General features: G+C 47.2%; 2 protein-coding genes across 4 annotated transcripts in view; one reads left to right on the top strand and one right to left on the bottom strand.

The window, feature by feature from the left end:
* Nucleotides 1–18,248, top strand: part of LOC119452985 (pentatricopeptide repeat-containing protein 1, mitochondrial) — a 49,855-nt gene extending 31,607 nt beyond the window's left edge. Inside the window, exons 9-10 of one of the 3 annotated variants that reach the window (XM_049667459.1) lie at nucleotides 16,263–16,447; nucleotides 17,574–17,925. In XM_049667459.1, the coding sequence (XP_049523416.1) occupies nucleotides 16,263–16,447; nucleotides 17,574–17,777 (389 nt within the window). In that variant the 3' untranslated portion in view covers nucleotides 17,778–17,925. Of the gene's footprint in view, nucleotides 1–16,258; nucleotides 16,448–17,573; nucleotides 17,926–17,955 lie in introns of those variants that run through there. The other 2 variants (XM_049667458.1, XR_007466980.1) reach the window with 2 other exon arrangements.
* On the bottom strand, nucleotides 4,593–25,436 carry LOC119452982 (p21-activated protein kinase-interacting protein 1-like). Its single transcript, XM_037714947.2, has 2 exons — nucleotides 24,517–25,436; nucleotides 4,593–5,179 (listed from the first exon to the last, which is right to left on the bottom strand). Exons 1-2 carry the CDS (start codon nucleotides 25,399–25,401, stop codon nucleotides 4,601–4,603), a joined length of 1,464 nt encoding a protein of 487 aa, XP_037570875.2. The 5' UTR covers nucleotides 25,402–25,436; the 3' UTR covers nucleotides 4,593–4,600.
* Between the last annotated feature and the right edge of the window lie 21 nt (nucleotides 25,437–25,457).

The raw sequence follows: 25,457 nt of genomic DNA, 5'->3' as shown, positions 1-25,457 counted from the left end.
GCAAGGAACGTATGCAATAACTCAGGCTTCCAAGAGCGAGAACGACGGTGATGTGGCACCATGGCGATGCCCTCTCCACTCGCGCAATACTGCGCCAGCAGGTGTTCCCTTTAGCCTGTTCTGCCCCTTCGAAGCCCGAGCCAGCACGTCTCAGCTAATGGGAAGTTAGGTGCCGTTTCGCTGCTACAGACGCCGCTGGCTTTCACACTGATTGAGCCATTTGACACCTTTGCCTGAAAAAATTCTTTTTAGTCCTGAGCCACAGTAAAAAAGGGGACCGGGGCAAAATTTCGTTACTTCGTCCAAAAAAAGCTGGTGGTCGCAGTGCATGACACTCGTGCAGCAATTGCTCATTGTGCCTCTGCATTGCGCTTGCCCATTCGTGAAGCAAGCACCTTGAAGGTTTGGCTGCTTGTGTGCATGTCTCTTCTAGAACACATAGGAAGCTGATCCTTAGAGGCACAAATATGCGGGAGGGAGGGGGGAGTACAGATGCCAGAGAGTTGCAAGTTGCACTTGGACCCGCGAGGAGCCACATGCGCGGCCTGTGAGCCGCAGTTTGGCTACCCTTAATCTAAGGTATTAATATTATTAATAACAGTAAGCGAGAAATTGAGGTAAATGTCGGACACTATTTGAGACTCTACTGGGCCATTGTTACTAGCATGATGACGTAACACATTATAATACAGTAGAATCTCATTAATAGATCCCATTTTGTACAATTTACCCTGCGCCAACGTTCGCAATCGAGGACACAAAAAAATTACCCAATACAGTTACGGTTCTTCTTTACTGGATAATATTTCCCGGAAAACATGATCTTTCGGCACCTACGTTCAGTACATTACTAAATGGCTATCGTATGATGCGTTTTCTGGCTGCTAGATCCCAAGTGAACAACGAAAGGTGCCAGGCACCTGCGAGAGCAGTAGGTGCCCACGATTGCAGCTTCCCTGCAGTACTTGCCCGCCCATGTCATGTGAAAATGTTAGCAATCAATCAGTTTTCTCTTCCTGTACCAGCAATCTCCTCCTGGGTCATCGCACTCACAGCCATCGCCGCCAACCTTATTGCGATAAACATCTTCACCTATCGTTTCACAGCGCATGTGGCATAGATAAATTTTAACAGCGAAGCTGTGTAAGCCGGAGGTTAGTCCATAGATTGTACGCCGAAAAACTTCGCCAAGCGATTGCGTCGCTTAGCAACGCCTCACACCAGCTGCGGAGCCGAGCTATGACGTCATCGCGTGTGCCGCATCACTTCACCTGCCTAGCCATGATGTCACTACGGCGTGCAGATTGGTCGCAGAGACGGAGCTAAGCTGTGACGTCAGTGACTGCGGGGTATATATTGCCACCAGCAGCAGTGGGTACAGTGACAATATACATGGCTCCCGCGTCGCCACCGTGTGAGCATTGCATTGGAGAGAACGGGGCGACCAAAGAAGATCGTCACTGGAGGAAGAGGAAGTGCGGCACGAAAGACGACGTGGCAATACTCGAGAGCGAGTGAGATGACTTCGGGCTGATCCAGAGTATCGCGCCACAGAAGCGGCGGCTAAACAACAGCGAGTTGCAGAACATCCGGAGTTGCGAGCTCGCATTTGCAAGCAAAGGTGTGAATGCATCCAGAAGCGTTGACAAAACGATCCACGTCTGCGAGTCCTGGATAATTTCCAGCGGCAAATGAACATGAACATGATCTACCATAACCATGCATAGCTTGGCCGAGTCTCGAACCATAACCATGCAGAAACATAGCCAAACCAAGAATAAGCTAGGTGGGGCCGCCAGCTTCGCTGTTTGCCCAGTCTTCGCGCCACTAGTGCGAAACTGCCCCATTTTTTTTTTTTTGGGTTTGTCGTCATCGTTTTAAAACACTTACCCCCGTATTCAGAAATGCAACTTCGCTTCAAGTCCGTGCTTGACTTGGTTTAAGTGACGCCTATTGTGAACGTACCGAAGCAAACGCAATGAGTGTCTTGGGCATGTTCGCGCCAGGCGTCGTTTAAATCAAGTCAAGCACGGGCTTCAAGCTAAGTTGCATTTCTGAATACGGCGGTTACAGCATCATGTGCCGTAATGATTCTCGCCGATTGTGCTTGTCAAAAACTTCCTGCAAAAATGCCCCCCTCAAGGAAGCTGCTGACTTGGACCGAATTCAAGGATCGCAAACACAAGCTTGTCAAAGCCGCACAAATGACAACGCGCGTCATGAGCTGCTCCACCAGCTCGGCGTCGCGTGCTGTAAGGATTCGTGCAAAGTTTCGCATTATGTAGATGCCAACTACAATTGAGTCTGCCACATTTTTTTGTGATTTTGAATCGTACGTTTCCCCGGTTAGTAAGTTTTTCTTACAATTGTTCGCAATATGTATGAACGGGGTTCTACTGAGTCAGGATAAGGGGGGAGTACTCAGCCTCTGATTACCACAACTGCTACTGTGTCACTAGTACTCGGCCTCCGATTATAAAAAATCATTGCATTGCAGTATAAAACGGAAGAAAGTGCTGCTTGTCCACTTCTATTCGATTCTTCGAAAGAATAACTCATTGACTTTACCCTTGACAATGATGCCGGTAGTCAAAAGGTATCATTTTTATATAATCCCGCCCCGTCCGCATGCTTATGTTTTGCTAGTTTTTGTATCGCATAGTGGTTCACTGGTTTTGCTGACTCACCAAGCACACACTAATCGCAAGCAGTAGAAAATGCCACTTCCATGCGACGTCCTTGCCCAGTTTCTGGCTGCGCTTTCGCATTTCATGCAATAGAGTGCTTTGCTTCTGCAGCAGATGTCTGCCATCTACTTTGTACGTAAGCTGGGACAAAAATGGGCTGCAAAAGTGTACTTAGGAATATGAAGTTATGCACTGACCAACCTGAAGACTATGAATGGCTCACAGCCACTACATTTCATATGTGACTGTTGCATTATCTGCATGAAACAGGCCTCCATGTTCACATGTAATTTAATTTTATATTGTACCACGTGGCAACCCAGCTGAATAAATAAAATATTTGCCTGTAGTGTCCCTTAAACACCATCACAGTTAAAATCTGCAAATGCCATGCGTAGCTGGACAGAACCAAGGTAATCTTGTGTGCCGTCGCTTGGAGATACTCAGATAATTTTTTTGCATTCCACCTAATTACATAATTAGTCTTAATTAATCAACTTCTCAAATACTATAATTAGATGAAAAGCGTCAATGAAAAAATTGTAGAGCAACATGAAAAACTCCCGATACAGCTTTCTGTTGTTCAATACGCGCTACATAAAATTTGGAGGACGCTTAAGCTTCGCTTTTAAGAGTGGAACGCGATAGCATTCAAAGATCCCCGACTCCTCACGGTTCCCGACAACTGCAGCTGAAGCAACCGTAATGGTTACCGGGAAACACTGGTGACTAACGCTATGCACGAAGGCGAGCTTTCTGGTAGAAACGTGGCCTCTTGCGTGGGGCGATCCCGGAGATATTGCACAGCCGCGCCAAAAAAAATTGCACAATTTTCAGGTTTTTGTTTCGTACTTTTAATATTTCAGTCTGAGAAGATTTAACATAAAAGGCGTGCGCTATGGGCGTATTGTTTCATGACATTTGTTTGTGGATTGTCATTCTCAAAATTCCGAGAAATAGCTTTGCCAAGAATGCAAGACAAGGTATGAGCAACATTAATGATAGAATGGTGTGGCATACCTAAATATATTTGGAGGGCCTGCGTGGTTGGGGATGATTTTCTCGGCCGCGGGTGCCAAAGCCGACACTGAGTTTTCTGCAACACAGGGTCCTTAACACTGTTGCGTTAAATAACAATTCTGCTGCAGAGGAGCCGTAGTTCTTGCACAGAGGCACCAGTTCCTGTGCGAATGCAAGGGGCAGATAACTTCTGCCCAGTAATTTCCAGTCCAATAAAAACGTCCCGCTTTTAGGCAGCCTATATGCGAATTTGGTATCTCAATTGAGGCAAAGCAAATGTTTAGCCACTATACCACATTCACATTTGATTGCTGGGAGAGGCCTTCATCCAGCAGTGCACATAAAAATAGGCTGATGATTATGGACCTTTTAAGGGCTCTTATTTTAAACAACTACCATAAATATGCCTGTAAGTAGTGTGGAAAATCTAATTCAAAACTAATGCTTGCAGCTAGCTGCAAGCATTGTTATTAAATCCCTGCAAGACACTGCTTGCAGGGTTTTCTGGAATAAAGTACCAAACATTTAAATTAAACTGTCCAATGAAACATCCCAAGAAGAAAGTTCAACTTGCAAATACATGATCATTGCAACAATGTTCTGCTACAGGGTGCAGGGTAGCTCATTTGATTCCTCTCTGCGGTACTCCAAAGGGACAGGATAAAAAAGCACTTTTGTGCCAAGGTCTTGGTGCATGTCGAAAAATCATGGGAGGCTCTATGCTACAGCATCTATTTTTATAACCTGTTTGTTTTTTTGGGACATTAAACTACATCATTCTTTTTTATGTCATCAATTTACAACATTATCAAGTAGCTATTCCTCAGTCCCACTTATGCTGACACACACAAGCATAAAATGCATATGAAATGGAAGAGACCTACAGCAACAGTTTATTCTTGTTTATTACATTTCCTGCCTTTCTTTTTTCTCTTGTGTGCATTCTTGGAATACGATGTGTCAACAACCTGCTCCTTTTGAGAGGAATCAATGTTGGGAGACACTTTCATCTGCTTGGCAGCAGGCACGGGGTCCTGCTTTGCAGCCTTCCTTTTGCGTTTTCGTGCCCGCTGCTTTGTGTGACCGTGAAGATGAGTTGTTTGCTCGGCTGCTCGAGCATTATCGTCGCCTTCATTCCCAAAGTTGCCGCTAGCGTTCGAGTTAACGTTGTCATCCTCTGGTCCACTTTCATGTTGTTCTATTTCTATTTTTTCAGAGAAAGAAATATTTTTAGCCTGCCGAGCTGGCGGCGGCTCATTACTGCTTTCATCGAAGCGCTTGGTACTTTCAAAGTCCTCGCTGTTTTCTACCTGTTCGGCGTTGCAACTAGCATCTTCACCTGCTCGTTCGTTGTCACCCGCGACGTCAACTTCATTCTTTGTTTTCTTCCTTCGCTTCGCCTTTCGCGGCCGACTGTCCTCGTCGTGGACGGAGTGTACCGCCATACACGTGATCCTGCACCCGCACCGCACCTCGCACAGCAGGCTCGGATTCGCGTCCAATTTGTCCGGATAGACGTTCCACACCCTGACCGACCCGTCGCTGCCAGCAGTCACCAAGAACGTCGCCGATGGCACTTTGACGACCTGCATCGCCTTGACTCGGTTCGCGTGCGCCGCGAACATTTGGTAGACGCACTTGCGCCTGACGTTGTGCACCTCCACATTTCCGCCTTCGCCCGAAAGCATGACGACGTCGTCCGAGACGAACGCAGCGGCGCCAACGCGCTTGCCGAAGTCGATCGAGTGCACCTTGCCGGCTTTCTCCGTGCTGTAGACGTCGAGTCTGTTGCCAACGCCAATGACGAAGTAGGCGCCGTCCGGCGACCACTGGACGAATTCGGCGACGGCCTTGATGTTGGTGATGTACGCGTTGCGCCCCTTCACCAGGTTCCACGTCCGCAGAGTCTTGTCCTTCGAGACGGAGAGCAGTAGCTTTCCACTCGGGTGGACGGCAAGCGAGAGCACCTCGGCCTTGTGACCGCGCAACGTCTTCAAGCACTGCCAGCTTCCCGTGCACCAGACGCAAACGGTCCTGTCGTCGCTGGCGCTGAACAAGTGGCTCGACTTGTAGAACTGCAGGCTGTTTATCGTACCTTCGTGCTGCATGAGCGAGCCCATTTCGCTGCGGCTTCGCATGTTGAACAGTCGGATCGTCTCGTCGACGCTGCCGGACGCGACGAACTTGCCGCCCGCAGCCACGCAACGCACTGATCCGAGGTGCGAGTGGTTTGTGAAGAACTGCTGCAGTCTGAATTGTCCATCTTTGCCTTTCTGAAGGGCGTATCCGAGAAGAAACTCTTCGTATGTCCCGAGTATCACGTCAAACACGTTTTCAGCTTCTTCGGGCGCTGCCATGTTTTAAACGAGAGTAGGACGGGCTACGGATTGCCTTGACTTTTTAGCGTTTTTACGCTCCGTTTTACGTTGTGGGGGGAACTTCTGAAGTGGTCGTGTGTTTCAATAGCACTGCATGCGAAATAATTGATCATCGTATTATGTAAGAATTCTTTTTATAATTTTTTTTTCTTTTAGCATTTCCTGACTGGCTCCGAGGCTGTCTGAGCAGTGTTGGAGCTAATGAGGAAACACAAAAAGAATTGTTACTTAATATTGCCCCAAAGCTCTGTCACGTACTAGCACCTCTCATGATTCAAGTGCTGTAGGTGCTCACCGAACTCCTTAAGCTAACTTTTCCTGTCACCCATATCAGTCACAGCCATACGCTCCAAATATTTGAAGCATATTACTGTCGAGTTCCATTAATTCGACTCTGACAGGACTGAAAAAATCGATAAAATTATCAGCGAGCCAAATTAAATGAGATGCAGAAAAAAAGGCCCAAACGCACCGCTGATTCCCGTGCCAGTGTTTGTCGAATTCTAACACGCCCCCGAATTAGCGCACTCACCTTCTAAGTGTCCAAACTAGTTTTAAAGTCAGATTCACCGCAATACATTCATGTTATGTGGCAAAGCTGAAAACTTTGTAAGGGAGAGAGAAATACGTTTATTAAATCATTTAAAAAAAAAACAAAAAAAAAACAACATAGAAAACTGTGCATGTATGAAAAGGCAACCCCAGTGGTTTTTCCGGTGAGGTGCTTAGATTAAGTTAATGGTTTCGCGCAGTACTGGTTTAGTGTAGGCAATTTTTGACCCAATGTTTTTTTTTTTTTCTTTTTTTTTTTTTTTCATATCATGAGGCGAGCATTAGAATCGGGCAAATACCACGATCTAACATTGTGAGCTACAGTTATGTCTTGAAAATCTTCCTAGGGTGGGTTGGAAATAAGTGTTTTCGGTGAGATATGTGTTCATTGTCCCATAAGCTCTGCCAAGACAGGCGCTGCCACTAAAGGAATCGCTATCACAATCAGCAGGGGTCAGGCGCATGTATGCTGACTGGTCAAGTTCGAATTATATATCAGGCAAATGCAAATTTTATGATTTAAATAAGGAAGGTTTGGGCCCATCGAAACGTGTGGACACTGGCGGGGATTGAATTATAACCAACAAAACCTAACCAGTGTAGAGTAAACAGAAGTTTACTGTATTAACAAATCCTATTAAATTCGGTCTTTGAATTGGACAGTCTGCATTTGTAAACACAAATAAATGAGACTATGGCAGTGTGTCAATGCAAAAACGCTTCCGTCTAGTAGACATGCATTAAAGAACGTCGTGTAGCTAAAGGGACACTAAAGGCAAATATTATTTCAACATGGACTGTGAAAATATCATACCAGAAACCTCGAAACGGTTGTTTCGTGCCAGGAAAAGATTTATTTGGAGAGAAAATTGCGTGTGAAGCGTCCGAGTGACTTTAACGTGACCCTCTTTGTTCTTTGTAGGATGTGTTGTCCAGATAACAGCTCGCAGTCTCTACCCTGATGTGGTCACTTTCGGCGTCCTCGCACTGACTGTGCACACCAAGAAGGAGGGAAGCGAGTTCCTCGAGACAATGCAGGCAAGTTCTGACTGTACATTTCCTAGCTATACCGTATTTAGTTGCCCACACTTCTGCAATGCAGATAGAATTCTGGGGGATACTTCACGCACTTTCCAGCATCTATCTGCGCCAGTATCTTATCATTTTCATTAGATATGAACCTTGGACACCAACTTGAGTCAATGGATATGTACACAACATGCCTTATTATTGCGATAGCAATTATATGGACACTTCAACCGGTTTTCTGCCGTCGCCGTGAGGTTCCGTATAGATATAAAATCTTCGCCGCGCGCCGTATGCCCGAGCGGAAGCGTGTGGGGACGCGCGCTATCACGGAGAGCGAACGCACTCAATCTGCCACGCACAAGCAAGGAAGCGGGAAGCCAGCGCCGGAGGGAGCGGGGGGGGGGGGGGGGGGGGGGCACTTCTACTCTGCCAACAACCGCGCTCGTCGCTCGCCCGCACCGTCTCTTATCTCTCCCACACGCACGCAAGGAAGAGGGAAGCCAGCGCCGGAGGGAGCGGGGGGGGGCACCTCTACTCTGCCAACAACCGCGCTGGTCGCTCGCCCACACTGTCTCTTATCTCCACACGGCTCTGACCTTTATGCACTGTGCATTCGCCGCTCAGTTTCTGTTGATGCGATAGACCGCACGTACCTTCGCCCGCTGCAGCGTATGCGCTTGCTGCCAGCATTTTGACAGTCGTTGTCTGCAGTCATTCAGTGTGATCTATTCATGTTTGTTTGTGCGCGCTCACACCACGCTTGTTCATTCAGTTAGTAATAGTCGGGCCACATTTTCCAACGCACGCTACACATGTAATGCTGCCCGGATCGGCAGTGCAGCGCTACAGGTGTGTCCCTTCGCACGCGCTGCCCACGAGAAGCGCTTCTCATCAACACCACCGTTTCACACGCGCCTTCTCGTGGTCATCGAGTCTCTCTTCATGTCGGTCTACTTACGCCGCAGCACACCTGCTTACTTAATCAGCTCATGATTACTACAATTCATATTGCTACCAAAGCCGCTCACCTTACTTCGTATGACATTGCTGTGTTGCTATCGCATTCATTGCTTCACCCTTAGGGCGAAACTGTGACATTTTTTTCTTTATTTATCGAGTAGTGTAGATTACGCGTTACACCAAGAAGGAGGGAAGCGAGTTCCTCGAGACAATGCAGGCAAGTTCTGACTGCACATTTCGCAGCTATACCGTATTTAGTTGTGTGAGGCCCACACTTCTCTAATGCAAATAGAATTCTGGGTGATACTCCATGCCCTTTCCAGCATCTATCTGCACAGGTATCTAATCATTTTCATTAGATATGAACCTTGGACACCAACTTGAGTCAATGGATATGTACAGAACATGCCTTATTTCAGTGGTGGCATTACGGTGTGTCGCCACATTGCTTAAATGCTAACTGCATTAATGTCGACAATCATTCTGAGATAGTTTCTGCCTAAATTTTCTTCTGATACTTTACAGCATACAGGCCTTACACGAGGCAGGCTTATGGCTACTCACTGAAGCCTCAAACTGCGTTCAGACTGTTATGCAGAATAACACAACTATTAGCGGCCAACAATGAACACTTTTATTCAGATATCCTTGTTGTTTCATGAGTTCACCTCATCACTGCTGAATTTGTTCGCCAACCACATGCAGCATTTGTCACGAAAGAGAATTAATGCGATGCAGCGGCTATGGTGTAGATGCTGGAGTGCGGTGCTACTATATAGAGTGAAGGCCGGAGTCCAGTCGTGGCTTTAAGTGCACTTTGCGCTGAGCTTCAGCTGCTTAATTCTCATTAACCCTCCAATAGAACTCCATGTGTATGCATACCACTTAGAGTGCACCCGCGTGAGACGAAAGACCAGTTATAATCCGGCTTCCGCGGGAAAATCTCGCCGACGAGGGCGGTAGCGAGCACGCTTCTCAACGAGGGCGATGCGGAGACGTGGAGCATGAGTCCAAGGGCGATAAAATCGTCGCCACGCGCCGTATGTGCGAGTGAAAGCGTGCAAGGAACTCGCACCTTCACGGAGAGCGACCGCACAGCCGAGAGCAAACGCGACTTCCGTCGCACGAAAGGCCGTGGGGGTGTGGGAGGGAAGGGGGGCGACGCTGTACTGTGGCACCAAATGCGTATCTTGCAACTGGGCGCAAGGGTAACTAGTGACGCAATCTCCCACGCGAAAGGAGCAAAGGGGGAAGGCAGCGCGGGAGGAAGAGAGGGGGGGGGGGGATTCTACTATGCCAACAAATGCGTTCTTGTACTTTGCGCCTGTGCCGGCTGTCGGTGTCGCGCACACCGTATCTTGAAAGCGTTCTCCACACGGCTCTGACCTTTTTATGCGCTGTGCTTATGCCGCTCAGTTTCCTTTGAAGCGATAGACCGCACGAACCTTCGCTCACTGCGGCGGCCGTGCTTCCCCACGCCTGCGTGGGGAAAAGCACAAAAGGAAAAGCAACAAAAGCGCCACCGCTTCAAACTCTTTGTGCTCAGTCGCGGGCTCCGCGCTGTCCGGCGCCGCGTCCGCGCCTCCGTACCAAAGAGAAAGGGAGAAAACGCGTGACTGCGCGCTGTTCCTATCGCGGCCGTCGGTGTGGCAGTGTTTATTCGTATCAACCGACGCGGGTCGAAAATCGATTCGTAACAACCGTTTCTAGTACGTTGCAAAGTAATGGGGCTCGGCCGGTAAAATTCGTATTATCCGGAAATTCGTATTAGCCGTGATCGTATCATCGAGATTCCACTTCGTCTGGCGTTTCCAGTGTGCCAGGCAGTGGCCAGCGAAGTTGGATACGTCGTGCCTGTGACGCTAAGATGCTTAAAATTTTGCCCTTTGTATAGTTTAGTGCGTTAAATGTGGCCCACAGTAGAGCAGTGATCAGTTGTTGCCGCAGCGAAAGTGCACAAGTACGCGGCAAGCAAGCGTTTTGTTGTTTGTCAAAGGCGCAAACTCAACGTGCTCACTTCAATGAACCTGAACTGTAGGCCAGCGTGCTGCCGGTCAGCCAAGCTGGCGCACCACGAACTCTGGTTCAGCTGCTCTGGTGTGAGATAGGGCATGTTCTATTCCTGTGCCAGCCACGCTAGACTGTGGAGCGTCCAGTGTTCGCCAATGTAGCATCACTGCGCCACACGTGGATTGCATCTGCGTCACGCTGGACTATATCTGCATGTTCAGCTTGGTCACCCCAATGCACTTTTCATCTCCAAGTGGAGACGGAATGTGTCGAGGCTCCGTTTGTTGAACATAGACAGCCAGATAGAGAAAACCATTTTGACTCGGAGAAGAATGCTTCGCATTATAAGAACATCATGGGCACACAATGGCATGAGCACAGCACACGAAGCAGCTAACATAGTATACTAGCTCTGTGGCCAGCAGACATGCGGGATCTGTTCGCTGATACAGGGGCATGGTACAAGCAAGGGAAGCAGACGACATGGGCGCTGGTTTTCTACAGTCTAAGTCATACGTCACTTCCAGCGAGTGGTGATGGTGGCGTTTTTTTTTTGTGTGTTTTTTTTTTCAGTTTTAGCATAAAAAGCATCTTTTTTTTTTTTTTTTTGCGTGTGTTTTGTGATTCACCTACTCGCATTTCAAGCGTAAAATTTTCCAAAGTGGCTACTGTATGTCTAAATTCTCTGAAACTGGCCTTTTTACGCGGTCAAATATTTTGTTGCAGTTAGCCTTTAATACACATGAAAACATAATGCAGCTCATGGAGGAAGGTTTCCCGGTACCAGTTCACAATATGTGTTCTAGTGAAACTTTTTACGTTGTTCGAAACGCGGGCTGATCCTGGAGGCAATGCAATGTCACTGCACTCACATTAACAGTATGAGTTGACCAATAAGTGTCCCCAATAGTGTACCTCAGCAAGTCTAACGGGAAGCTGTCTCTTTGACTATCATCTTTCAAAGACTCCTACGCAACTTTTTCGTTTTGCTTCTCTTGTTTCAGTGCAAAGACAGTACAGAAAGATGAACAGAGAAGTTTGATGCTTTTGATTCTGAATCAAAGTATGCGAGCGTGGAATCTGGCTGATGAGCCTTTATTTTAGACACCTTTGAGTAACTTGTAGTGCACTGAGGGTGAAGTGATTCATGTGTATATCACTGGTGATGTCAGCTATATTATCTACAAACGTTTGATGGGAAGTATCTGGAGACCTAGGTGTAAAAACGCTTTTGCATCAAAGAAGCAAGGCACAGGACAAGACATCAAGGAGAAGTTTTAAGTTTCAAGTTTACGTTTATTTCAATTTGCCATGTATAAAACATACACACGAACATCTTCTGGGGCCCAGCAATATTGTTTAAGGGTCACAGACCAATATAATTAGATAAAACAAATGTGAGCAATATCGACAGCAATTTAACAGGACGAACAGTTCTCTTGAAGCATAGGATTAATAAGTGACTTCTCTGGATATTCTTTTTTAAACAAGTGCAAAGAAGGAAACAAGCGAAAAGAAGTGAAGGCAATGCAGCTAAGCGATGTGTGAGGCCTGATTTGAAGGAAGGATAAAGGGAGGAAAACGAGCAGTGAATAGTTTCAAAACTTTTTCTTTGTAGCAACGGCCAACAAGGAGTACTTAGCCTGAACCCAGTTCTCGAACTGCTTATTTTCCTTTATGTTTTGTACAGCAGGTTGTGTGCTGGCAGCCATGTCACTTTTGTTGGAGTTGTTTAGTTGGGAGACTCCAGACTCCTAGGCACAGAAAGACTTTAGGCTGAATTTGGCAGATTTCTTTCACTTGTTGCCAAAGCACAATGCAGCCTCGATTATTTGAGTTTTGATACTCCACATGAAAATGTTGTATGCACTGCAAGTAATATAGATTCTTTTCATGGCAATCCCATGGACGCTACCCTGTTTGACCACATGGTGACGCATCCTCTGTGTTTACAATGCATGTGCAGGACATCAGTGCAGCTCAGCAAACCTCTGTTTCAGCAGATATTGTAGACGCGTTTACTGAGTGCACAACACAAAGCTTTGGCCAGAGCTTTAACTCTTTCATGCACAGAACTTTATTATTGGAGGGAAACAATATTTTATTTAAAATATAGCTTAGCCTTCGTCCAAAAATAACTTTTATAACGCGGGAAAAGATGGCCACATTGGTTCTGAAGAAATGAGGTCGTCACCTGAGGTGACCACAATGCAGTCGGCCTCAGGGGGGAGTTACAACCCCCGAAACTCCCCCCCCCCCCCCCCCCCGTCGGTGCGCCACTGCCGAATCGCGTGCTCGAGTCAAGACCAGCCGGAAGAAAATGAAGATAACGTGTGACATCCAACACTAAGGAAAGCGGCGCCATCTCGGTTATAATCTCAAAAGATTCCACTGGCGCGCTGTTTGAACATTGATATGCGGGACCTGCGCGCTTCAAGAGGAAAAAAATGACAGCAGATCCACGAGGTGAATGATGATGAGTAGGCGAAGCTCCGGAGGGAATCATCGGATCTCCCGCTTAAGGGGACGCTAGCACAAACGCGTTAGAAACGTGCAGTACTCTCTAGTAAGGGGGAGCGGCCACAGCGTCTTACGCAGCCATTTACACATGCCGGAACGTGCACCGCGTTTGCCGACGCCATCACATGACTGCTGAGAGAGTATACCCCCCGTATTCATAAACGCTCCTCGACTTGAACTTGACTTGCCACCGCTTTGGGCAGCGCGTTCGAAACGCGTTGAAGGTAAGGTGGAGAGGCCACAGCGTCTTACACTAACTTCTTACACGGGCCGTAACGCGCTAGCACAAACGCGTTAGAAACGCGCTAGAAACGCGGCCTTTCGTTAATGTTGGGTATTTATAGCCATCGTGGTGCGTTTGTCCATGTCCGCTTCGTGGCGTAGTGGGCTAACGCCGCGCGCTCGGAAGCGAGGGGTCCCTGGTTCGATTCCGCGCTACGGACACAACTTCGGAATTTTTTTCTCATTTTTCTCAGACTGGTTACACACTACTACTACTACTACGACGGGGACGGAACGGGTGCCGCCATAAGGAGCTTCGCCCCTAAAAATGAGGATAAGGTTGTTACCTGGGGTGACCACCATGCCTGAAAGACTTAAAGGACTTGTAAGCACTTTTGGAGTTAATTACACCTTGTCCAAATGGTACGAGGAATGTATACAATGATTATACTGGAAGTGGGGCTAGAAATGTATTCCAAGCTGGTCAGAACATTCCACTTCTGAATTAAATCAGGATCAGTGCCTTTTGCTCTTCATTCTTTATTTGCCAATCACTTTGAAGCACAGCTTGTCATGTTTATGACTCAATAACATTCCTCGGTGCAGTCAATATCCTGGCTAATCACTCATGGGTGTGCTCAGTTGCGTTATATTTGTTTTTGCTGCTCACAAGGGGGGGATTGGAACGTAAATGCTCTGTCCTCTGTAACAGATTGTAGCGAAGGTGTATTATTGCTAGTCACTCGCTTACTCTGTGGATCATAACGAAACGTTCAGCTTCCAACATGCATGTGTTGTCAGTGTAGACCGTCACCCATGCGTCAACGCAATGATTCAAGAGTGCGCTCATTCACTTATTCTTGATGCACATGGGCGATAGAGCGGGTGTAAATTTGAGTTGGGGTGGATGTGTGTAGATAACATGTGAGAAACTTATGCCAGGAAGTGGCGCTACTGTCTTTGTCGCTATGTAATGAGTGGTACTCACTCTTGTTGACTTTCCAGGGTTGAAGTCCTTTCTTTGAAGATTAGCAATACAATGCTAGCGTATGAGTGAACTTTTTTATTGTCGAGGAAAGCCGTCGAGAAGAGCTGGCAACACAAGCAGTCCATGTGCAGCAAGGGTCCGTGCACTTGTCCAAACAGATTCATTCCATTCCTTATATGCCAGTCATTACTTTTGCAGTCAACTACTGCACACTTTTTCCCTGCACCATTCCACATTTCGCAGCATGAATTGAACGCAGTGCTTGAACAATCACCCAGTTGCATTTCCGACAGCTGTTCGCACAGTAGCAGTGTTGAAGCGGTAATGGTTTTGCGTTCATGCACTGTTGCTTGAGGCAACGTGTAGGGGGTGCCATCTTTTTTATTTAGAGCAAACTGCACCACGAAAAGGGTCTATAGCCTAGAAGAAAAGAAGTACAGGTGTCACACATATGATAAAAGCAAAACTTTCAATATATATTCCTGGGTCCAAATGTGTTGGGTTTCCAGGGGCCGCAGATGCAGAGTCTGTTATATTGATATAGATCAACCACAGATAAAGGCTTCCTCAGCATGGCTGCAGTGAAGATGATGAGAAAGACAAAGTGGTGCCCTTTACTAGCCATCGCCATCTTGGTCGCATTTGGCCTAGCAGTGTAAATACATCTAGTAAATAGCCTTGTACCTGGGTTACACAACATCATCATTAATTTGGTATATAGAAGTATGTGTTCACACATCTGTTTACTTATTAAGCTTGTTTCTGATGCTTGTGCCTGTTGATGAGCTGGATGGAGACAATGTGTTCCTCAATGCAGAAAAATGGGTGATATGATAAAAGCAAAACTTTCAATATATATTCCTGGGTCCAAATGTGTTGGGTTTCCAGGGGCCGCAGATGCAGAGTCTGTTATATTGATATAGATCAACCACAGATAAAGGCTTCCTCAGCATGGCTGCAGTGAAGATGATGAGAAAGACAAAGTGGTGCCCTTTACTAGCCGTCGCCATCTTGGTCGCATTTGGCCTAGCAGTGTAAATACATCTAGTAAATAGCCTTGTACCTGGGTTACACAACATCATCATTAATTTGGTATATAGAAGTATGTGTTCACACATCTGTTTACTTATTAAGCTCGTTTCTGATGCTTGTGCCTGTTGATGAGCTGGATGGAGACAATGTGTTCCTCAATGCAGAAAAATGGGTGATATGATAAAAGCAAAACTTTCAATATATATTCCTGGGTCCAAATGTGTTGGGTTTCCAGGGGCCGCAGATGCAGAGTCTGTTATATTGATATAGATCAACCACAGATAAAGGCTTCCTCAGCATGGCTGCAGTGAAGATGATGAGAAAGACAAAGTGGTGCCCTTTACTAGCCATCGCCATCTTGGTCGCATTTGGCCTAGCAGTGTAAATACATCTAGTAAATAGCCTTGTACCTGGGTTACACAACATAATCATTAATTTGGTATATAGAAGTATGTGTTCACACATCTGTTTACTTATTAAGCTTGTTTCTGATGCTTGTGCCTGTTGATGAGCTGGATGGAGACAATGTGTTCCTCAATGCAGAAAAATGGGTGATGCTGTTTATTTTAGCAATTCAAGCTAACAGCACAGGCTGCAAAATAGGGTGCTAATTGAACACAAAACAAAGAAAGGAAGAAGGACCTAATCCAGACTTGACCAGGATGGAAGCTTGGGCTGGTTGGCTAACACTAGAAATGATAAATCACTGTGAAGGGTAATCGACAAAAAAAAAAAAAAAGGACACAAGAAAGCGCCTGTGTGTGTTGTACATCTGCCTTTCATTTACGTCTTTACCATTCCTAATGCACCCGTGCCATTTTTTATTTATTTTTCTTGTGACATGCCTCTTGGCCACACAGGAAGCTGGCCTGACAGTGAATGAGGAGACCTGGGGCACGCTGGTGTGCAATGCCTGCTTCAAGGGGAACTTCTGGTTTCTGCTGGACCTGATGGGCTACGCAAAGCGTGAGAACATCCTGGTCAATGCAGCTGCACTCCGGGCTATCAGCAAGGCCACCGACAGGACCAGGACGGCACTGCTCAGGAAGGTCAGTCGATGCTGCTATGTTGCGAAAAGGTTACTTGTTTATCTTGATAGTACGCATTTAATGGATATGCGCTTGGCGTTTATATGAATGCGCAGAAACAGGCAACAGCCAATTGGAGCGAGCACCAACAACAAACGTCTTATTCTTCGTCTTCTGCTGGCGCCCGTATTTCTCACTACAATTTGTTCAGTTTATTCTTTAGATTTCTTCCAGATGCCAATATAGCACTAGAAAATGGAGCAGGCATAATATAAATAAACCAAACAGTCATCACATGTGGCAGACCAGAGGAATGAATATACTAAGAACATTTAAAACACTGTAGAAAGAACACAATAAAGTACATCAAGTATCCCATAAAAACTACTACCTTATTGGCACGGAGCAAGAAACCTTTAGGAGTGGAAACTCCGTTAGTTGCGGCGACCAGAAAAGGTCACAAGCCCACGGAGCAACTATCATGCTGTCAGCACCTGGCAGCCGGGAAAAAATTATCGCAGTTTTGGTTGCCAAGGCAACCGGTCGCGTGTGTTGCTCCTGTTCAGCCGGACGCCTGACAAGTTCTACTGAGGGCACTCACGCATCTGCCTGCGTCCCATGTTAGGCTAGCAAGTCTGAATAAGGGCACGCTGCGCGTAGCAGCGTTGTTAGTATTACGGCCCTCGAACAGACACTGACAAGAACAGTTGCTGTTTGACTTAAGGGTGCACAAATACAACATTACGGCTAGCTCGCTGAAGCGAACGCCCGTGTCGTCTGCTTGTCGTCTGCTTTGAGCTGAAGACACGAGCGCTGCCGAAAATTGCGTGCTCGGGCGTCTGCTTTTGTTTTTTCGCTGCGATTTGCATGACATGTCACATGGCGCAGCCACTGCATGCGCCTCGATTGCCACATACTATTTTTGTGACGTTATCTGGTCGCCCGCGCTGACTCATTAGCAAAGCAGGTCACCGACCAATTGACCAGTGTCAAGAAATGAAAATTGATGTAACATCCTGGAATGTAAATTCTTGTTTTTTTGACACTCTTCTTTTACCTTACAAGATGTTTCATGGAACACTTGATTACCACTGCTAATGGCGTTTACTAAAGCACTATTAACTCCTTTTTTGCTCTTTCCCTCCAGGAGAGGGGAAAGGAAGTGAACTACTTGAATCCAGCTATGGAGAGTGGCTTCCGGCAATTCTGCCTGATGTACGAACAGTGGCTCAAGGAGGTGCGAGTGGACCAACCCCGACATCCGTGGGAGCAGTACGAGCCGGAAAACCTTAGGAAGTCAGCCACCGAGCTAAAAGCTGTAGCAATGGCCCTCGCAACAAAGCAGACGTGACTTGTTCAATGCAACATTTAGGGCCAAGTGCTACGCTCGCTCCATATTGTGTTGATGTGGGCGTTCTGTGAACAATTAGTGAGGCTCGTGAAATTGTCTGCGTTGTCACTGAAGCCCTTTTCATTTGGACATATTGACGCGAGATGGGCTGGCACCATGGGCTGGACCTCGACAAGAGGTCGCCATCAAATGACTTTACTAAAAATCAAAAGAAGGGGAGCTCCTGCACTCCTTTTGCTGGTTACACTATTTTGTGCCCACAACATGGAGGTGTACTGCTCTTCAAAGTGTAGAATGCTGGTGTAACTTGATCTCTTTGCAACTTGCAGCTTCTAGTAAACTGCTTGGCCTGTAGTTCAACGTTGCTCTCATGATAGAGCTGGGCAATTAAACTGAAATATTTGTCATGTTCTTGTGCTCTGTGCAAGACATTTGCTTACTTGCATGGTTACTAATAAAAATAAGATCCCTTGAACATGACGTCATTCTTTTTCAGAAGGGCTGTGTGAATATTCAAAATTTCCTAAATTTCTAATAGGTGGGGCAAAATTGACGCCTCATAGGGTGACTTGCTGGATTTAAAATGCGGGTCCTAAAGGCTATGCTTCTGCAGGTTGACGGTGCCGGACGCAATTTCGGGAGCCAGAAACGCATCATAGACGTTGAGCTTTGGACACCACCTATACGATTTGAATAGACTTTGATATTCAGCTCCAGAATTTACTACAGTCGAGCCCGACTATATCGAACCCGTTTATATCAAATTATCCCGTATATCGAACAATTTCTAAACACGGTGAATTTACAATGAGAATATATAGCAAAAGTTACTGTTACATCGAACGAAAATAGCAACGACAACTGATATATTAAACTCCATGTGCCTCAAAAGTGCCCCAGCAAGTTGGCTTTCCCTCGCGGTGGCGGGGAAAACTGCCAGCGCCACCCTAGAAAAAGTGGTTTAGACCCGGCTGTGCATGAGGACTATGTTGCAGACGTCGTGCCGACCACACGCCAAAGCGACAGCAATAAGGAAATTGACGATTTTCTCCGGAGTGATTAGTGCACTTGCGTTGGTCCGGCGCTATTGCGTGAATATAGAAGGTTGCGGCCTCAGCTGCTCCGACTCGTTGGACAATGTGGAGGCGTGCGTGCTGTCGCAGGCAGCGAAGTCGTTGAAACAGAAGAAAATCCAGGACTATTTTGTTCCAAAGTAGGGCATGCAAGTAAGCCACCATATTAATAAGGTACTTTTCTTATTGGTATGTGCCTTCGCGTCATCAAATAATATAGCGGGCCTATATTGAATTATGCCATATATCGAACTAATAAACGTTTTTTGGCGAGTTCAATATACCCGGGTTCGACTGTATGTGAAGGGACACTAAAATTACATATTGACACACATACTTATATTAATATAATACGCTAATATGAAGGCAACCTAAAGTGATCGATTAATGCTAGAAAACATCTAAGGCAGGTTTGGCCAGACAGGCATATCCGAGGACACCTAAGCACTTTTGAGTTGTGAATGTGAAAGCATTAATGTCCAATTGAATGCCGCCGAGCGGTCCTTCGAGTTATGAACTCCTCGTGGGCAAGCGTGCGCGTTGAGGCACTTGGCACAGTTAGAATGCAGTCGAGAGCTTGCGCGGACAAGGAATGCGCGGATAACTCAGGCTTCCGAAAGCGAGAACGACGGTGATGTGGCCTCTGCACTCACGCAGTACCGCGCCAGCAGGTGTTCCTTTTTGCCTGCTCTGCTCTGTCGAGGCCCAAGCCAGCAAGCGCGAACCAGCATCACGAGCGCACACGCATCAACTAATGGGAAGTTAGGTGCCATTTCGCTGCTACAGACGCCGCCGGCTTTTGCGCTGAATGAGCCATTTGACACCTTTGCTTCAAAAAATTCTTTTTAGTTAAGAGCCACAGTAAAAAAGGGGACCATGGCAAAATTTTGTTACTTCGTCCAAAAAAGCTGGTGGTTGCAGTGCGTGCCACTCGTGAAGCAATTGCTCATTGTGCCTTTGCATTGTGCTTTCCCATTCGTGAAGCAAGCACCTTGAAGTTTTGGCTGCTTGTGTGCATGTCTCTTCTAGAACACATAGGAAGCTGGTCCTTAGAGGTACAAATATGGGGGAAGGAGGGGGGAGTACAGATGCCAGAGAGTCGCGAGTTGCACTTGGACCCACGAGGAGCCACATGCGGCTTGTGAGTCGCAGTTTGCCTACCCTTGATCTAAGGGATCAATATTAGTAAGCGAGAAATTGAGGTAAATTTCGGACACGATTTGAGACTCTAGTGGGCTATTCTTACTAGCGTGATGACGTAACGCATTATAATACAGTAGAATCTTGTTGATAGATCCCGTTTTGTACAATTTACCCGGCGCCAGTGTTCGCAATCGAGGACACAAAAAAAATGACCCAATACAGTTACGGTTCTTTACTGGCTAATATGTTCCCGGAAAACATGATCTTTCGGCACCAACAGTCAGTACATTACCAAATGGCTATCGTGCGTTTTCTGGCTGCTAGATCCCATGTGAACAAGGAAAGGTGCCAGGCACCTGCGACTGAGAGCAGTAGGTGCCCACGACTGCAGCTTCCCTGCAGTACTCGCCCGCCCATGTCACGTGAAAATGTTAGCACACACTCAGTTTTCTCTTCCAGTACCAGCAATCTCCTCCTGGGTCGTTGCACTCACAGCTATCACCACCAACCTTATTGCGATAAGCATCTGCACTTATCGTTTCACAGTGTGTGTGGCATAGCTAAATTTTATTGCGATAGCAATTATATGGACACTCCAAAGCAGATTTCTGCCGTCGCCGTGAGGTTCCGTATGACGTCAATGGAGATGAAATCGTCGCCGCGCGCCGCCGAACGCTGTATGTGCGAGTGAAAGGGCGCGAGGGACGCGCGCTTTCACGGTGAGTGAGCCCACGGCGGAGAAAAAACGCGCGTTCTGCGCCGTGCGTTAAGGGCTGCAGAAGTAGGCGTCTCTTTCCTCCTTTACAATCACCATATATGTAGAGCAAACGCGCCTTCTTCGGACGCACGAAAGGCCGTGGGGGGGAGGGAAGAGAAGCGACGTTTAGCTGCAGCACCAAGTGCCTATTTATATCAGAGGCTCCGGCAACAGTCACCAACGCCGCACGCATTTTGTGCGAACGCGGGCAAAACGCCGACAACAGTTGTGCGTGTTGCCGGTGCTGCTGCATGTCCAAGTTTATACAGCTGATAAAGCTACTATCATTACTCCGTATAGCTCTCTACAAATTTGCTATCGCAATTGAGGCTTCGCCTTTCAGGGGAAACTGCGACAACCTTTTGTTTTGTTTTCCCGTCGTCATCTTAAAACACTTAACGGTGTCATGTGCCGTAAAGATTCTCACCGAGTGGCGATGCCAAAAACTTCCCGCAAAAATGCCCCTCTCAAGGAAGTTGCTGACTTGGACCGAATTTGAGGATCGCAAACACAAACTTGTGAAAGCCGCAGAAATGGCAACGCGCGTCACGAGCTGCTCCACCAGCTCGGCGTCTCGTGCTGCAAGGATTCATGCAAAGTTTTGCATTGTGTAGATGCCAACTACAATTGAGTCTGCCACATTTTTTTTTGTGATTTTGAATCGTATGTTTCCCCGGTTAGTTTTTTCTTGCAATTATCACCAATACGTATGAACGAGCTTCTACTGAGTCAGGATAAGGGAGGAGTACTCAGCCTCTGATTACCACGACTGTTATTGTGTCAGTAGTATGCGGCCTCTGATTATAAAAAGATCATTGCATTGCAGTATAAGACAGAAGAAAGTGCTACTTGTCCACTTCTATTCGATTCTTCAAAAGAATAACTCATTGACTTTACCCTTGACAACGATGCCGGTGGTCAAAAGGTTTCATTTCTGCATGATCCCGCCCCGTCTGCATGCTCATGTTTTGCTCGATAGGGAAAACAGCGGAAATAAACGCGACAACAAGACAAGAAGGGAGACACACACCAGCACTGACTGACGACTGAATTCTTTATTCAGAAAGGAACACATATATACCAAAAGAAAAAAAAGAAAAGAAGGTTATATCACTGCACATGGGCAAAAAAAATAGACACCGATTAGATTTGGATTTCCCGCGAATTATGACGGTTCCGGAGATATGTTAGTTCTGCCTCAGACAAGGCCGCTGACGCAGTGCTGACGCGAGATGCACCATTCCTTGTAGTGGCAGCCGCCTCAAAGATTTCTCGGGCACACGCGTCATGGTACGTTTGCGGATCGTGCACTGCGAAAAGTCAAGTCCCGGATTACGGCACAGATCACAAACACTGGAGTGTAAGGCCAAGTTGCTGCCAGTACCAGAGCGAAGGCTGTAGGCATGCTCTCTTAAGCGGTCGTTTAAGCAACGACCAGTCTGTCCAATGTAGGAGCGTCCACAGGGGAGAGGCACCTCGTACACCACGCCTGCTTTGCACTGGACGAATGGTGTGGCATGGTTCTTTTTACAAGCTGGTTGTTTGGATTTCTCCTGGTTGACCCGATGGCAAAGTCGACCTAGCTTATTAGGCGCGGACAAAACTACACGAACACTTGCATGCTGCGCGATTCTCTTTATGCTGTAGGAGACGCCATGAATGTAGGGTATGATGGCATACCTGCTTCTGCCACCGTCTGGCTGCTTCACGGGCGACAGTTTTGCAAACTTTTCAAGAAGTTTTTCCGCGACGCCGGTGAGGAGTGGACGTGGGTATCCTGCACTGAGCAGCCTCTCCACTTGGGAACAGAAGCTGGTGTGCACCTGGTGATAGCAGGAGCGCCGGAAAGCGTTTCCCAGCGCGGCTGAGGCAACACCTCTCTTGATGAGCTTGCTGTGGGCTGAGCTGAACGGAAGAAGGCCCATCTTTGAGCGAGGAGCATACTCCCAACAAACGTGAACCTGCTTGCATGTTAGCTTGAGGTCTAGGAAACGAAGGCTGCCATTCTCAGGATACTCCTTAGTCAGTGTAAAGATGGTGAGACTTCACAGAACTCGGCGTAAACTTCCTGGAATTGAGTAGGGGCATCGTGATGGCCTTGTTCAAGAACAATTAGAAAATCGTCCACATAACAAAAAAACCTTCTGAATAGACACCTGCAGAGACGATAGCGTTTAGGTCGTTGCCTAAACGATCGCTTAAGAGAGCATGCCTACAGCCTTTGCTCCGGTACTAGCAGCAACTTGGCCTTTCACGTGCCATAATCCGGGACTTGACTTTTCGCAGTGAACGATCCGCAAACGCTACCTTGACGCATGTGCCCGAGAAATCTTTTGAGGCGGCGGCCATTGCAAGGAATGGTGCGTCTTGCGTCAGCACTCCGTCTGTGGCCTTGTCTGAGGCAGAACTAACATATCTCCGGAACCGTCATGATTCGCGGGAAATCCAAATCTAATCGGTGTCTATTTTTTTGCCCATGCGCAGTGATATACCCTTATTTTCTTTCTTTTTTCTCTTGTATATATGTGTTGCTTTCTGAATAAGGAATTCAGTCGTCAGTCAGCGCTGGTGTGTGTTGCCCTTCTCGTCTTCTTGTCGTGTTTTTTTGCGCTGTTTTCCTTATTGAGTATATACCGAATAGCCCAAGCCTCTACGGTCATGTTTTGCTAGTTTTGGTATAGCATAGTGGTTCACTTGCTGGCTTTGCTCGCTCACGAAGCACACACTAATCGCAAGCAGCAGAAATTGCCACGTCAATGTGATGTCCCTGCTCAGTTTCTGGCCGCGCTTTCGCATTTCACGCAATAAAGTGCTTTGCTTCTGCAACGGATGTCTGCCATCTACTTTGGACGTAACCTGGGACAAAAATGGGCTGCAAAAGTGTACTTAGGAATATGAAGTTATGCACTGACAAACCTGAAGACTATGAATGATAGCTCACAGCCACTACATTTCATATGTCACTATTGCATTATCTGCATGAAACAGGCCTCCATGTTCACATGTAATTTAATTTTAATATTGTGCCACGTGACAACCCAGCTGAATAAATAAAAACAAATTCTTCTGCAGGGGAGCCATAGTTCTTGCAGAGAGGCACCAGTTGCTGTGTGAACACGAGGGGCAGATAACTTCTACCCAATAATTTGCAGCCTATATGCAAATTTTTTATCTCAACTGGGGCAAAGCAAATGTTTAGCCACTATACCACGCTTACATTTCATGGCTGGGAGAGGCCTTCATCCTGCAGTAGACATAAAAATAGGCTGATGATTATGAACCTTTTAAGGGCTCTTATTTTAAACAACTACCATAATTATGCCTGTAAGTAGTGTGGAAAATCTAATTCAAAACTAATGCTTGCAGCTAGCTGCAAACACTGTTATTAAATCCCTGCAAGACACTGCTTGCAGGGTTTTCTGGAATAAAGTACCAAACATTTAAATTAAACTGTCCAATGAAACATCCCAAGAAGAAAGTTCAACTTGCAAATACATGATCATTGCAACAATGTTCTGCTACAGGGTGCAGGGTAGCTCATTTGATTCCTCTCTGCGGTACTCCAAAGGGACAGGATAAAAAAGCACTTTTGTGCCAAGGTCTTGGTGCATGTCGAAAAATCATGGGAGGCTCTGTGCTACAGCATCTATTTTTATAAAATGTTTCTTTGGGACATTAAACTTTCGACATTAGCCTTTCGCGGCCGGCTGTCCTCGTCGAGGACGGAGTGTACCGCCATAGACGTTATTCTGCATTCACAGCGCACCTCGCACAGCAGGCTCGGAGTCGCGTCCAAGTTGTCCGGGTCGACGTTCCACACCCTGACCGACCCGTCGCTACCAGCAGTCACCAAGAACGTCGCCAATGGCACTTTGACGACCTGCATCGCCTTGACTCGGTTCGCGTGCGCCGCGAACATTTGGTAGACGCACTTGCGCCTGACGTTGTGCACCTCCACATTTCCGCCTTCGCCCGAAAGCATGACGACGTCGTCCGAGACGAACGCAGCGGCGCCAACGCGCTTGCCGAAGTCGATCGAGTGCACCTTGCCGGCTTTCTCCGTGCTGTAGACGTCGAGTCTGTTGCCAACGCCAATGACAAAGTAGGCGCCGTCCGGCGACCACTGGACGAATTCGGCGACGGCCTTGATGTTGGTGATGTACGCGTTGCGCCCCTTCACCAGGTTCCACGTCCGCAGAGTCTTGTCCTTCGAGACGGAGAGCAGTAGCTTTCCACTCGGGTGGACGGCAAGCGAGAGCACCTCGGCCTTGTGACCGCGCAACGTCTTCAAGCACTGCCAGCTTCCCGTGCACCAGACGCAAACGGTCCTGTCGTCGCTGGCGCTGAACAAGTGGCTCGACTTGTAGAACTGCAGGCTGTTTATCGTACCTTCGTGCTGCATGAGCGAGCCCATTTCGCTGCGGCTTCGCATGTTGAACAGTCGGATCGTCTCGTCGACGCTGCCGGACGCGACGAACTTGCCGCCCGCAGCCACGCAACGCACTGATCCGAGGTGCGAGTGGTTTGTGAAGAACTGCTGCAGTCTGAATTGTCCATCTTTGCCTTTCTGAAGGGCGTATCCGAGAAGAAACTCTTCGTATGTCCCGAGTATCACGTCAAACACGTTTTCAGCTTCTTCGGGCGCTGCCATGTTTTAAACGAGAGTAGGACGGGCTACGGATTGCCTTGACTTAACGTAAATAAAAT

Source organism: Dermacentor silvarum, chromosome 5, assembly GCF_013339745.2.
Source record: "Dermacentor silvarum isolate Dsil-2018 chromosome 5, BIME_Dsil_1.4, whole genome shotgun sequence".
Taxonomy (NCBI): Eukaryota; Metazoa; Arthropoda; class Arachnida; order Ixodida; family Ixodidae; genus Dermacentor; species Dermacentor silvarum.
Note: the sequence above shows the minus strand (reverse complement) of the source record. Positions and strands in the feature narration are given on the sequence as shown.